Raw genomic sequence first — 15,957 nt, 5'->3', positions numbered from 1 at the left:
GTTCAGATTTCGCACAGAAATCGCATTTTGTCGCTAGTATTTTTTAATACTAAATTTGTTTGTGGTACTTGCCTGATTCGATCAGAAGAAGTAAAATATTCCCATTGCCTGCGGCGGCGGCGACGCCAGACGAACCGCTGCCCCAGCGATGGGACTGGTGGCGCCACCTCATGCTGCTAACAACAACTCTGTAGCAGGAAAAGAGGGGGCGAGCGTTTCTGGTAAAAGGTTTGAGTTGTTGTTAGCAGCATGAGGTGGCGCCACCAGTCCCATCGCTGGGGCAGCGGTTCGTCTGGCGTCGCCGCCGCCGCAGGCGATGGGAGTATTTTACTTCTTCTGATCGAATCAGGCAAGTACCACAAACAAATTTAGTATTAAAAAATACTAGCGACAAAATGCGATTTCTGTGCGAAATCTGAACTGCAAGGATTCCGCGGTTTAGCTGGGAGAAGCATTCTACAGCGCGGGTCTAATTGTGCAACACCCTGTAGGCACTATACATGAAATACGGTTGCTACATGAAATAAACAGTTGGAAACAACGTTACTAGACCAAACCCAAACCAGCCCAAACTGTTGGAAACGTCCAACTATCTTGCGCACAACCGCACAAGCACAACTACCTGGCAAAAAACATTTATAGACAATAGCCAAACAAATAATTAAAAGGTAAAAAAGCAAAAAAAAAAAACTCTTTTTTAGAATTATTAGAATGTAACGGGTACTAGCTTTTATTGACCAGATTAAGATGACACTACAATCTGCAAAACTAAGCATCTTGTTTAACATAATTAGTCACAATTTTTCACGCTTATACACAAAAAAAAACGTCGTTTTGCTACTGTAACAGTTTTATTTTGTTTAGGGGAAGAAAAAAAGACTTTAATTACGCGTTTTTTTTTATTTTTGGGGTCCTCGTGACCACAGTGCAAGTGACGCAATTCCTTTTCCGTCGCCCGTCTTCCCCACGCGGTCCTGCCAAGGTCCTGCGCCATTCATCGGCCCGTGATGACTTCAGCGCACTAAGATCAAAATAAGCGCAACAGTTACTTAACATTACCATTCTTGAACAGTAGAAACCTTGTCTATGGACCGCCAAAGCGCTGGTTATTTCGGGGCCGCTTACCCGGCAATCGACCCTAGTTTCCAGATACCAGGTACGTGAAATCGCTTCCTGTGCCTTGCGGGTTAGCGACCTTGCGGCGTTCTCGCAGCGACAAACTGCGTGAAATGTCGTATTTTACTGAAATTTCGGCTTGTCCTTGCGTCACTTGTGGTATTTTGTGTTTAGCTGCGTATACATATTTGAAGTATTACTGGTTTGTAAGAGCAAGTGTTCTGATACATGCAAAATTCGTGAAAACGATCTTTAGTTAACACCGCTTGATATCGTGTGAAAGGTGGGATGTTGCTAGTGATGCTTCCGCCAACTTTACGTCATGAAATAAAATTTTAATTCTAGAGGTCTGGTGGGTATGAGCCATAATCGGTTCCGCGACATGGGGTTCGCCTCGCATTCATGTCATGCGCCATGTTACTACTGCATTTTGTAATCTTTGATTTGTTCGGAACAGCTTTGAACAGCTTTAATTCATTTGTATGATTGTGTGAGTTAGGCCACTAGAATTTAGGAGCTTACACAATAGCGAAGAGTACACAACAGTCGAGCAGTACACAGTATTAAAAAAAAAAAAAAAAAAAAAAAAGCACTGCAAGATTGTTACGGCGGGGGAAAAAAAAAAAGCATGTGCTAGCGGTATGGATCGAACACAAAAACCGGCAGAAGCCGTTTGTGCTCAATACCCACCACCACTTTAACAAAGAAATAAAGTGAGCTAGTCAAGCAGGATATAAAAAATGTGATATTTAAATCTCATGTTTTAGCCATAGGTGATTGGTCCATTGGTTCTGGAGACCCTTCAGCAGAGAATGCTTGAGTTAAGGCTTGTAAGCAGCGGAGCAAGATTTAGCTAATTGAGTGGACTGAAAGCCATGCTTAGTAATATGTCAATGTCATGTAATTTTGCTGTTGTATCACGATGTTCCTTCGGTAATTCAGAGTTTGAAAAATTCCCCTTTTTCATTTTACCTATTTTTTTTTTGGCATATGATGGGAATCAAATGTGGAAAAAGTCCCGACCAAACGCTCTTTTAAGGCTTGCCAGCGTGTCCCTGATAGCTTTTGAACATTATTCCTACCAAATTTGCCAACCTCTCTGCCGACCTCTCCACCTTGCCAAACAGTGCTTTCGCACTTATTCGGTTTAAGGATAGTTAAACCCCAGCTAATTTTTTTCCTAGTGCGGTTTCAGTGAAGAGCCTGCAGGTGCTTGCTTTCTCTTAGCCATGCATATGAGAGCATCAAGACATCAGGGTAGTTCAGGGAAAGGTTGGCCGGGTAATACAGGACAAGCAAGGCCGTTGTGGCTAGATAGTGACCATTATTATCAAAAGGAGTGGGAGAAGTCTCTTCTTGCAAGTCTCTGCACCACGGAATCTAATTTGGCACCTGTGTGCCTTAGAATTGCGGTGCATCACCAGAAGAATTTTCATCAGTGCTTTTAGCATACTTCATGCAACACTGTTTAGTCTTAAAAACGAGGTACTAGCATAATTGTACTTTCCTGATGATTCGAGGTGAGCTGCGAGACAGGGTAATAGGGCAACACTGAAAACTTGTCACTCCATTGCAGAATCTCGTCTCATTATACGACCGCTCCAGTGCCAACGATAAGCAACAGTGTTGTCATCATGTGGCGCATCACCAAGAAACATTGTATTATTGCCGAAACAAAATCAGCTGCCAAAGCAACTATTTCAAGCTGAAAGTATGGTCATGCATATCAAACAAGCGATGCTGTTTATGTGTTGGAGGTGTGGTCAGACTGCACTGTAGGCACACTGTCTGGGACCACTTAGTTAAATTTCTTGCATGCTTGTAGTCTTTGGTTTGGTAATGTAACTTGCACTTCTTGAGATAGCAATATCCATTTGGAAATAGTGAAGCTATTCAAAGACATCAAAGCTTTTTGTTTAAGCCCTGGAGAAACCCATAATAGAAGGTCAAAATAGTGAGATATTGACTGTGTATGCTTCGATGTTGTAGCCCACTAACTTGCCTTGCATTGGCATCACTTTGCATCAAGCCAGTGGAGTTCAACTCTGTGAAGAAATCATAAGGGTGTTGACGTGGCTAGTTAGTATAACATTGCTCAAAAGGGAACAGGGCAGACACAGGACAAAGAGAACAAACAACATAGGCACTTTGTCCTGTGTCTGTGCTGTTCTCTTTTGAAGAAATCACTTTCAATCTAAGTTTATTGGATATTTTCTAGCCATGCAGATTGTGGCCAAACCATGAAAGCACGTCATTTGAGACTTTTTTTTGCTGATGGTTTTTTTGGCTACAATTGGATACAGAAGTAACAGACTCCCCCTGCCAGTCTTCAACTTCAGAACCATGCTGCATTCCATGTGCTCTTCACATTATGATGCAGTCCTTGTATTAATACCAGTGCCTTGTGCCGTTTAATTGCTGCTTATGGACTGCAGTGTATCACTGAGGCTTACTTTAGTTTGTCTTCATGTTCTTTACCTTGTGAATATTGTAATTTTTATGTGATATTGAGAAGTGATCTTTTGCTCTCTGTCATGACTACAGTAGCGGTCACACAGCAGCCAACAGTATTTTCAAATGAGTAAATAAAAATTTGCCATGAGATTTTTAGAGCTACAGTGTCTCGATGTGGCAAGCACTCTGTTGTGTGAGCAGCCTCTTTAATCAGCGGTTTGGAGGTTGGTAAGGGAAAATGCACTTTGAAGAAGTATAGCGTGTCTGTTTTAAATACGCTTGCTTTTTGCGCTACTTATTTTTAGCAGCTTTTTGTATTGTCTCATGGGAGAAAAGTAAAAGTACCGCAAGTGGAAACTAAAAAACGGGCTGTGGTAAATGAATGAATATGAAATCACCGGGCACCTCATTGACACAGGTACTGCCGATTTATTTGTTCAATCTGTCACTGGTTTTGTTTTTTCAGGTGGGTTTTGAGGCAGTGTAATGGTGACTGTGCGGACATTTCTCCTCGTGTTACCGCAAGCTTTTCTGCATTCAAAATATGATTAAAAAGCAAATGTAGTTCTGTAATTTTGACCCTTTTAACTGTGCATATGTTTCATTTTGCAGTGTAAGTATGATGTTTAACAATGTGTCTTACGTGTGACATGTATCCATTTTAGCCACCATCATTTACGCTGTTCATTTGTGGGAGTTTTCTCCCTGGATTTAGTTCTTGAACTACATTTATCTTGCAGGTGGGCAGAACGTACCAGTGTCACCTTACCTGAACTTCGACCCAGCCTACATCAATGCGGTAGGCTCAACATACTCGCTAGATAAGGCGAAGAAGTGTTCTCTCTCATGGGTTAGGGGATAGTGTGTGGGTCAATGTGTGGGTTACGGGCCTTGGCATGAATTGCTTCATTTTGTTACGATTAATTGGGGGGGGGGGATCCGCCTAAGGAAAGGTCTAAAGATGGCCCTCATAAATATTTTGTTTCTGTGTGGCGATTTGCATAAAACTTTTATCAACTGTAAAGTTTAAAGAAGAAAAATGCCCACAAAGTGTGTTCTACGAAAACTGTGCAGTGCACCGCAAGTTTTTGCTTTGCTCACTCATAGTTTTGCAGTCATAAATGAAGTGAACCTTGCAGTCTTGTAGTTTCATGGTTATACAAGACCTGAAATCGCGAAGCTAAGTTTGGTGAGAAACTAAATCTACCATGCAGTATAACTTGGTGTGCCTTTTAATTACAACTGCCAAGAAAGCTGAGCACATTGGTTGCAAACGCTTAATTTTAATGTCTGGCTTGTTTGAATTATGTACTGCTTTGGTCTTGTAAAATAGATGTGGAAAGCTCCCCATAATTTTAATTCTGCATAATTCGAACAAGTTTATGGTACACTTCGAGTGTGAATGATGGAGTTAACTGATATTGGTGCCCTTCTTGATGTGGACAAAGTGCAGAACGCCCCAGCAATCACTCTGTTTACATTTAGCACCAGCATAATGAGCATTACGACAACTTGTTCTTAACCTTACCATGTCTTCTTTCATGACACAACTTCCAATTTTGGGACACCTTTCTGGTGAGGTAACACCACATCTGGCTTATGTGACGTCACTTCCATTGGGATTGTCACTATCGGTCAAGTGCTGTTTCATGTGTAATTTGTATCACGTGATGCGTCCTGTTCGTTTCCGGGTGGCTTTGAGAGGCTCAGAGTACGCTCCAAGTGGCTCTGACTGATGTTGATATGTGACGTCACCCATTATGTAAATGATGTTTGCACTTTCAAATTTTTAGATTTCTGCCTTTCATTCATTCAGGGTAACTGCCTTTCACTTGATATGTTCTGATATGCATATTTATGTTCTGAATCTACATGGCAGATCAGTTTATATGTATATATATATATATATATATATATATATATATATATATATATATATATATATATATATATATATATATATATATATATATATATATATATTATATTTAATTCATCATTATTTGTTAAATTGTGTGGTGTGACCCTGAAAGCCGGATTTTGGGATCTTATCCAGTGTCATAAAGAGCCCGCGAGGCCTTTATGCCGTTGCATAATATCCTAGCCATGCAGTTGTCAGTGGTTTTGCATTGTTGTTTGTAATTTGGCTATTTTTTTAGCCTTTATGACCCATTTTCCATGACCATGCTGTGTGATGTTAGTGCACATTGAAGAACCCCAGCTGGTCTAAATTTCCGGAGGCCTCCACTGTGGCGTCTCTTATAGCCCGAGTCGCTTTGGGACGTTAAACCCCGTGAACCAAACCAAACCATTTCTCAGGGCCAGTCATTGCATTCAAAAGGTTCCTCTTGCATTGCAGGGCTAGGTACAGAAGGGATGGGAAAAATTGGTGTGCAAAAACTAAAGTTGTTCTAATTACTGAATTCATACGCAAGCAGAGGGCAAGGTTTTGTCGTCCTGTGGTTATATTTGATGCAAACCAGTCTTTGTACATATTGTCTTCTTGATGTATATACACACAGTGTAAATTTGATTTCTTAGTTGCTTACCTAGTTGCCTTATTAGAACAGCCCGCTGCTCATGATGCAGCCATGATTTACTGCATTATTATTCTGGCATTTAGGTAGGTACTGATGTGAATGCAATAAGTGCCCTAATCTCTTCGTATTGTCTTTGGGTGCAAGTAGGTTTGAGGGTTGTCTTTTTTCTGTCAATCTTTCGCTTTTCTACATTTCTTATTTGTTTTTGTGCGTCTGCAATAGATAATTTGGCTTCGACATTGTCTATGCACCACTTTTAGCTTTTGTTTTCATGGGAGTCAGAAGCAAAGTCACAAGCAACAACACCCCAAAGTATCAAAAAGCACTTGAACTTTGAGAATGGAAAGTTATCACACTTAACAGATAGACTCTGTCACTCTTAGCATTACTGTTAGGCTTCATGGTCATACATGATGAGCAGTGCTCAAACTTCACAGCCAGGTTAGTGCTTAATTTTTAATGGTACATAGTGCTCATTGAGTGCAAATTTGAAGTCTCCATTCCTTACGACATACTATATTTGTCATTCATCCTGATGTATTATTGCAACTGGTGTTGGGTCAGATCCTGTGCCGTCGTTAGGGCTGCTGCACAAAGTAGCAGTGGGTGCCACATTGCCAAAGGCAGCTCAGCTGTGGCTGCTGGTGCTGCTGTATGATTGGTAGGTAGGATGATTTTTGAGGCGAAAGCTTTTCTGGGCTCATGGAACGAAATCCTGTGCGCGAGATGTGTCCCAATCTATATAGCGTTCCTGCCACCTGCAATCTCACTCTTGAATACGTGCCAAGGAACGCCATGTGACAGGAGCGATGGTGTACTGTCCAAATTCACACCTGTTGGAGAAAGTGTGACAGATGGTGTGTCTTTCCTTTCCTGTAAACCAATTATAGTTATATGTAGCACTGCAAGAGCGCCAATGGGAGGCAAATGATAGGAGAGGAAGTGTAGGCTTTTTCCATTCTCCTCTTGAGACATCTAAGAGACCCTTTAATTTTTAATTTGTTTTTGTGTGTCCTCAAGGCAAGGTAGTTTGAGGAAAACATTCCCAACTCAAGGGAAGTGGCAAGAGGCCAAATATTCAAACATTTTAAATTCCATTTGTTTGCTTCTATAGTATTTTGGAAAAATGCAATGTAAGCATTGCTGGTAAGGTGGTCTGAAGCTTCTGGGCAGTGCTTTAAAGTCAAAGGTGTCTCGGGAAGCTGAGAGCTTCCCCCAGATAAATTGACAAGGGATCAAGACTCCCCATGCTCAAAAGTTCAAAAGTAGGGACTGCATGAACTCCAGAAAAGTAGGGACTCCAGGGGTGGTCAGAACATTTCTTCTTGATATATTTCAAACATTTCACTTCAGTTCTTATTAAGGATCGTGGCATTTTTTTTTTTTAAACCCGAGCGGGAAAAAAAAAAACTGGGGCATTTAAACTACCAGTTGCACATACCAACTATCGCCCACTTTGCTAGCTTGTGCCATGTTAAGGTGCTGACTGATTGGTACTCATGTGAAATTTAAAAAATTGGGAGGCTATACTTGTTGCCTGCTAAGTAGACCGACCTTCTTATTGTTCGTTTCATTTGCGTGCCGAGCAGTTTTACTTTTTTTTTTTAAATGTGCGATTAAAACTCGCACTTTTGGTATAAAATGTGATTAAAGCACAGTATTTATATATGACTTTTACAAAGTTCCTTGTGCATGAGCACATTGAAACTGTTTAGAAATGCTCAGCACCGTAAAGTAGTGGATTTATGAAAAATATTGTGTACATTGGATGTGCTAATGCGTCATTTCACTGAGCTGCTTTATGTCTGATCCTGTCGAGCATACTGGCAGAATGTAGGGATTGGTTGTTTTACATCTGTGTCATAAACGGAGCAAGAAACCCCCTTTAAAGAAAAGACTCCTCTCATTAATGAAACATTGTGTAAAACAGGCTGCCAGCCCCTTTTTTTTTCTCCTCTTTATTTCTCTCTCCACATAACCTTGGACTGCTAGCCCACCCTTTGATGGAGTCGGTCTTAAGGCATGACCGGTTGGGCACTTTCTAGGCTTTCAGTTGGGAATGGGGTCTTAACCTTAACCGCTCAGTGGGTTTATGTCGTGCGGTGTCACTACTCTAGGCTGCTAGCTTTTTGTACAATAACCATTGGTTGCATGGTTCTCTGGCCCCTTATATGATGCTAGTCGGAAATTTAGAAAGTGCTTGTGTTTCCAATAAGTTTCATTCTCTTTTTGAAATTTTCATCAGTTTGTCATAGTTGGTTGTAACATGTTTGCTGCTCTTATTAGCTTTATGTTGCAAAGATGTCAGTGACGAAAGTTTCCATGAAGTTATGATGAACTGCACTTGTGTCTTGTGTTCTAGGGCATGGTTTTTATTTTTGATGTAAATTCTGATGCAGGGTGGACCAGAATGGATTTTTCCAGAGGGTGCTTCACGGCAACGGGGACGGTTTGAATTGGCATTCTCTCAAATCGGTGGTTCAGTAATGATCGGTAAGTACACTTGGATATTGACACCATGTGGTTGCCTTTTGTGAGCATTTGAAGATTAAACATCGCCTAATTAATTATTGGCGGGTGGTGCATTCTGTGAGCAGAAATAGCATGTGTAAGGCTAGAGCCACAAAATGACAAAACATTTTTAAGTCAACCCATCATGGTTTGGGTACCTTGTTTTGAGTGCCTCACCTTGGGTCTCAAGGGGAGTCCTTTGGACAGGACAGGAGTCTGCTCTGGTTCATGCTCAGAAATAGCTATTATTTTGGCCTGCTTAATAACTACTGCTATGACTGCTAACAAAAGAAAAAGACGGGTAACAAAAGAAAAATTACATTGTATGCATTAATAGCCTTGTTTAGTATGCTTTGTTCTCAGTTGCATTGTGGGAAAAGTATAGGTGATTCAGCATGGCTGTGAATGAAGCATGTTTGCACATCAAATTTCACTTTGGTTTTGGCTTGAGGCTCAGTTTTCAAGGTCAGGCAGGCTTCAGATAATGATCGGTGATTGAGGACTTTAATGCTAGTAATGCACCTCAAGAGGGCGACATGATAGCAATGTGTTCTAGATCCATTGCACACGTATGGAAGTTGTGATGCACAGTGTGACAGACTTGGTAGTTAAACACATGAGATGTTCGGCTGTGGTGGTGGCCTAGTGGTCTGACGCAGCTGCAGGTGAAGCTGATCTGTTCGTGCTGCCTTGGGTTCGAAACCCACTTGTGGCCACAACATTCTCAGGTCATTTTTTGTTTTAGGTCAAGCAGGCTTCAGACACCGCACAGTGGCTAATAGGTTGAATTGAAGCTCTAGTACTAATTCACTGTAAAGCTAATAATAGTCAGTGTAACTCCCACAAAACATCGTAACACATGTGTTGAAGTGGAGTTTTTCCTCATGCTGTTGCATGAGGTGTGAGATGGCATTAACTTGATATTTTCAGTGGGGTCCAGATACCAGCTTTTTTCGGGAAATATTTTATTGGCTGTCATTGCAGTAAACAAAGTGACATGACTTACACACCGCAACCTATATGACTGGGCTGCTCAGTTCCTGCAGTTCGCTTGTTTTCTCCAGTTCTGTGGTTTGGAATATCGCTGTATAAATGCTGCTTATTGATTATTGGAAATCACTTGTGATGTTTTGTGGCAGCATTTTTCTGGGCTGCCCGCTGACTTTTTAGAAAGTATGCAACAAGTAAATACTACTGAAGGATTGGATAACAAAGGAGAAGAAATGAGGTGTAGACAAATATTAGTCTGAAGTTGTGGCTTTCTCCACCTCATTTCTCATCCTTATCTAGTTTTGCATTGTAACACATCCAAGTTAAACCTTACTGGCACATTGTAAGCATGCATCTATTATTACTTTGGCTTTAAACACGTCTGTCCCAGTCCAACCTTGTTTGTTCGAATGTTTGGCAGAACAGTTTGGAAAAGATCATGAACATTTCCAAGGTGGTAGAACAGCAGTGCAAATGCGAAGTATGAGGTCATACTGAATGTAATCGAGAGCAATCATTTAGTAAGGGTTATTAGGTTATGAGGTAACTGAAACCCAGAAAGTTGAATTTAATTCAGAATCTTCCACTGCGGCACCCCTCGTAGCCCATGTCGCTTTGGGGCAAAGAAAGTTCGAAGGACTAAGATCACAGTATTAGGGTACTTGTAGTAAAGCTCCTTAGCCAATTGAGTCTGTTTTCTTTACCATTGTAATACTGCAAAATAACTTGCCTTTGTTGTTGCTTATCATGCATTGTACTGTGGAGCTTGCAGAGAATTTTCAATGCAAAAAGGTGCACTTTTGGATTGCTCAGGTGAAGCATTGGAGTAAAATCTGATCCTTCATATTTAAAACATTGTACCCGTAGTTGGGGTGACTGATGGTGGTGCTGTCTCAGCGTTCTTTTGTGGTAGAAAGTTTGAGTTATGTTACCGTGCATGTCTCCTTCATACCGAAAGAGGGGAAAAAAGTTTTTTTTTTTCTTTTTTTTCTTTTTCATTGTTCTCAGTAAAGAGCAGGCTTTTATCCTCTTCACTTTGATGCCTTCAGAGAAGTTCTGCGGGAAAGTTTATGTACTGAGCTTTTTGCTCCTTGCTCAGCAGGCAGGGGTGATGGCCATTAGGCACAAATTTTGAATCTGAGCTTTCACTGATCAGTTGGTCAGCCTGTGTCGGGTTCAGTTTTATGCAAAATGGCTTTTTTCTTTTTGTAGGCTGATTTGCAGTCTTCTTTTTGGCTCTCTTTTTTTTTTCTATTTGAGGCTGTCAGAGGGTGAACGCTTTGCCATTGATCTGTAATGCTTGTTTGAATATACCTAAAAGGCCTCAGCCATCTTGTGGCACTAATTACGCATGTGTCACTGTACTTGCACTGAGGCATTTGGTAAATTTCCATGGCAGGAATTTTCTATCATGAGCCTGGCAGGTGGTGGTAAAGCGTGAACTGCTTGTGCACTGTGTGATGTCTATGCACATTAATTTGTGCTATTAAACCCCGACAACTGAATCATTTTTGATGAGAAATTCTGCAATCATTTAAGGAAAAACAAAAAACTATGGATAGCCATTTTGTGTTGTTTACTGGTGTATAACTGATGCAGCCTCATTATGCCAAATGATACAAAAGCTCTTTCCACATACTTCTAAATGCTTGCCCTTGTGCTCTTTCCGACTTGTGTACTTTGAATTATTTTAATTTTGTTTCAGTATCTGGCAGAGGAAATAATTATCAAACTGTAATGGGAAAGTGCTTGTTTAACTTATTCGTAGGGGTTGAACATTTAGGTTTTACTTTCTTGTCAATTCAACAGACTCTTTCGATATTTATTCCAGAGTGTGTTTTTTTTTTCTTTGCAAATATAATGTTCTGATAATTGATTAAAATTTTCTTTTTCTTTTCTGTGGTAAAATGTAGTATTCCTGTGGGGTCAGAAATCAGTTGTATAATATTACCTTTTTTGTTGGCCTGAGCATTCCATTTGGTCATAAATATGGCACTAATCATCATCCTTCACTATTAAAGCACCTTAGATGCATTTATGCTTTTAATAAATTAGATGCTGCAACAAATAAAAAATGAAACAGAAGTTAAGTGACAAAGTGGTTGATTGAAATGCAGGTGGATGTTTATTCCTAAAACCTGGTTTGCCACATTATTGCTCGGGCATTGAGCAAGCGGGCTGCGTGCTCACGGCGGTAATGAAACTTCTACTCTTCACCATGGTAGCCAGATTATGACGCCTTTTCATCACACTTACACATGGCTTGAATTTCCTTACATGCAGTGAAGAAACCTAAACAAAGGAAGTGCTCTAAATGAGTGGGGACAAGTGGGAGTGCCAAGCTAGCAAATGACATATGGTGGCAGTCGAATCCCCTTCAGTCTGCAGAGACATTTAAGTTAGAGAAGTGATTCCTTTAAGTGCAAACTGTGCTTCTATATCCATCTATACATTACCTTACCATGCCTCTGGCTTCTATATTTTGTTCATTCTCTCCTGTGACTAACACATACTAGATGGCAAGCTAGCAGGAACACACATCGGGAAGACTGAACTATTTCATCTAAAAACCGAATTTCAAAGGTCGAATTCAGTCTACTTTTACCCCCCCTTTTTTTTTGTCTGTACCAAAACTACAGTCCCTAACCAGTTTTTGCTAACGAGCTAGTGTGCAACTTAAGAATTATTTGCTGTTATACGTCTCGAAAATTAGCACACTTCACATTTATTTATCTGGTACGCTTATATATATATTGTGAGCCCTCCACAGATCTTTCATATATATATATAAACAGTAGAACCCTGCTATACTAAACTCGGATATAGTAAAAACTTGGATACAGTGAAGTAAACCTGAAGTCTCATTTCACCTTCCAGAGACGACTGTACATTTTCCCCCCTTTATAGTAAAAATATATTTGATAAAAATCTGTTATAATAAAGTGCGTCTGGCTGCGGTGGCAGGTTCTCAGTAAAGTACATCGCCGCACGTGCGCTGCCTGGAATCGCGAGGCAATTTTTTTTTTTTTTTTAAGCAAAAAAAAAAAAAACGCATCGAGTGTTCTTTTAAACGACTTTACCACTAGGCCTTGGAGCTGTGAGGGAAAGCATGAAGCGCATATGAAAATAAAAAGTAAAGCCGTCAAAAGCATGGAAAGAAGGCGGCGTGATCCGTACAGAAAGTAAAGGAGAGTAAAAGTTCAACGAGAAATAGGGAAGGGAAGAAACAACTGAACATTCACAGCACTGGTGCAGCACGAAGCAGCAGTGGCAAGAACTGGAGGAGCGGCGTGTGCGGTTTTGCAGCACTTGATTGCTGCAAGCATTTTTCATCTATTGCCTTCTTACAGACAGAAATAGTAGATGATGACGCCGTGTTCATGCAACGCTTTGGTTTTCACATGAAATCAGACTCAGTTGTATTGATAGCCACATTGGTCCCATGCTTGAAAAGTACTTCCACAAGATGTAAACAAAACATCTTATGCAGTGGACTCCCTATTAATCAAAACTCTAAGGGGACAAGGAAATCTGCTTGGTTTATTGGTAGTTTTGTTTAAGGGTTGTGACTCCCAAAAAAACTGCAACGTGGCTTGTTTCAAGTTGGCACACCACTGCTTCAGTAAAAAGGCATTCATTTTAGCTAGGCTCCACGTGTGCTCCAAGCAGCCCTCTCACTCAAAGTACTGCTGGGGTACTTCAACTGCTTGACTTGACATTGGAGAGCTTTGATTGTTGTTCTGGTGTTCGGTCTCCTCTTCACTGTCATTACCGTTGGCTTCGCCAACTTCCTTCACAATTTCAGTAAAGGTGTCCTCATGGCAGGTGACAACATCATCATCAATAGCTTCATAATCATCATAATCAAAAAAGAGTGCAAAAAGAACACGAAGGACGGTTCTTTTTGCGCTATTTTTTTATCACGAACTTTCACCAACTCGCCCAACTTTTGGCATTACTTGTCATAATCATCCGGGGTCACAGTGCCACACTTGGGAGCCAGTACATTAAAAACAGCTTGTGCTTCAGCAACTTCATCAGGTTCTTCTTGGTCAGTGGCCACTGCTTTGGAAAAGCCCGCATGATGAAAGCAACATTGGATTGCCGTTGCCGTAACTTCATCCCACGAGTGAGCCAAAATGTGGATGGCAGAGAGGAGGTCTACGGTGAATTCTTTGTCCCTGTCCATACACAGCATAATTGTTTTCAAGACGTGACAACGGAAGAACACTTTAACATTGCGAATCACGCCCTAATCCATAGGCTGGAGTACGACTGTCGGGTTTGCAAGGAGGAACTCCAGGTGAATTGAAATCTGGTCTCGCTCCTCACCATGCATGGGGCAATTGTCAACAAAAAACATGACCTTTCTGCTTTTCCTAGTAATCTCTGTTTCCCTCTGCCACAGCCAAGTTTCTAAAATTGCCTGCGTCATCCAGGCGTTGGTATTCGCTTTGTACAACACCGGCAGGTTTTTGACACCCTTAAAAGTTCGCAATTTTTTTTGCTTTCTTGATAACGAGAAGCTTCAACTTCTCGGACCCATCCATATTTGCTCCCACAAGAACAGTGACACGGTTCTTACTGTGCTTACCCCCATCTACCTCTCACCTTTGAAGCTTAGAATCTTTTTAGAAAGAAGCTTGTAAAAAAGTGCCATTTCGTCCGCGTTGAAGACATCGCTTGGCTCGTAATTTGAGAGGACGTCTTGAAGCTTCTGCTGCTGCCAGTCAGAGCAAACATCGTTATCTACCATGGCACTTTCACCTGCTATGGTGCGGAAAACAAGGCCGTGGCACTTCTTGAAACGGCTTAACCAGCCATCGCTGAATTTAAAGCCTTCAATTTTCATCTGTAGTACAATGTCTCGCCTTCTCCTCCAAAATAGGCCTGCTCACTGGAAGATTGGAACTTTGGGCACGCTTGAACCACAGGAATGGTGCCTTCTCGAGGTCCTCATGGTCGGCCAGATGCATCCTTTTCCAGGGGAAAAAGCGCCACTGTTATATGCCTTTTCAATCATGGCACGACCCTTCAGAATCCTTGAAAGCATGCACTTTGAGATGCCATGCCTTTTCACGATATCAGTTTTCGACTCCTTGGCGCACTTGACATCATCAAGAATTTTCATCTTGGCTTTTAAAGACAACTCATTATGGGGACTCTTTTTAACAGCTTCCATACTGCATGCCGGAAAGAAGCCACGGAACACAGCTACAGAGCAAAGCAAAATGGCGTCTGCACAAAACAAGGCGTGCAAGGTACTGGATTTGATTGGAATCTGGATATCGTCATCAACAAAGACTGCACAGTTTCGGTTTCGTTTATCCGTGTTACAAGCAAAATGGAGTTTCAATTGTCGAGCGCGACTCTGCACTGATTTTATATGAAACCAATTAACTTCTTTTGAAATTGTTTCATTTAAAAGGAGTTTTCGTTTATGCGGGTTTCGTTAAGTGTGTGTCCACTATAATTGAAAAAAATAGAACGAAGAGACGGTGAGAGAGATGGAAGGCATTTGAAGTGTTTTTTTCATTAAGCAAGAAGTTATGTTCAGTAAGTAGCCATTTAGTTACCAAAAGGCATCTTCAGGGCCATGTTATCACCAACAACTGATATAGTAAAGACCCTGCCAGTCCCAGTGACTTTACTCTAAAGGGGTTCTACTGTATATATATATATATATTGTGAGTTCTAAGAGGCGTTTAAAGGTATATAGCAGGCTGATTCATTTCCCTTTTTCGGAACAATTCTGCCGACATAGTGGTACTGTAAAAGCCCGTTAATTCGGCCTGCAAGGTATAGGGAAAAGTTCTTTTATTGTGTGGCCCTAAAAAGCTGCCGAAAAATGTTTGCATTGAAGCTCATTTAGCTAATGACGACCTGGGATATGGTTTTCTATACATTTAAGATGCAAAAAAATTGACAGAGACGTTTTTTTCATGGTTTCATCAAAGTGCTCTGCTTCGTGCACACTGTCGGGAATGTCGAAGGATTGTACCAAAATTGTAAGCGCCTCCACGGCCCTTTTTCACAGTGCGATGCAGTAACAGTGGCGCTTCTTTGCAAACGACCCCATTCTCAAAACGCGATGATTCAGTGTATTTGAAGAACGGAGGGAGCACATGTGGATGAAGGAGAAATAGAGCAATGTGCATGGGTGTTAGACCAGTGTTACGTCATCCCAGAATTGAACTAAATGATCAGCGACGTACAAAGCAATGTCTGAAATGGAGCTACTGGCCAGTGCGTGCGACCGGTGGCTGCAGTGGGGTGGTGTTAATTTTGAAGAAGCAAAACACTGCTGTGCTTTATTTTGGCAATGGGGGACTTCCAGTCGTCGTGC

General features: G+C 41.2%; 1 protein-coding gene across 1 annotated transcript in view; it reads left to right on the top strand.

The window, feature by feature from the left end:
- The first annotated feature begins 956 nt into the window (after positions 1 to 956).
- The window catches only part of Tim23 (translocase of inner mitochondrial membrane 23), a 47,349-nt gene continuing 32,348 nt past the window's right edge, over positions 957 to 15,957 (top strand). Inside the window, exons 1-3 of the mRNA XM_084587982.1 lie at positions 957 to 1,156; positions 4,311 to 4,369; positions 8,510 to 8,603. Of these exons, the coding sequence (XP_084444108.1) occupies positions 1,087 to 1,156; positions 4,311 to 4,369; positions 8,510 to 8,603 (223 nt within the window). The 5' untranslated portion in view covers positions 957 to 1,086. The remainder of the gene's footprint in view (positions 1,157 to 4,310; positions 4,370 to 8,509; positions 8,604 to 15,957) is intronic.

This window comes from Amblyomma maculatum, chromosome 1, assembly GCF_055883805.1.
Source record: "Amblyomma maculatum isolate TAMU_Amacu chromosome 1, ASM5588380v1, whole genome shotgun sequence".
Lineage (NCBI taxonomy): Eukaryota > Metazoa > Arthropoda > Arachnida > Ixodida > Ixodidae > Amblyomma > Amblyomma maculatum.
Note: the sequence above shows the minus strand (reverse complement) of the source record. Positions and strands in the feature narration are given on the sequence as shown.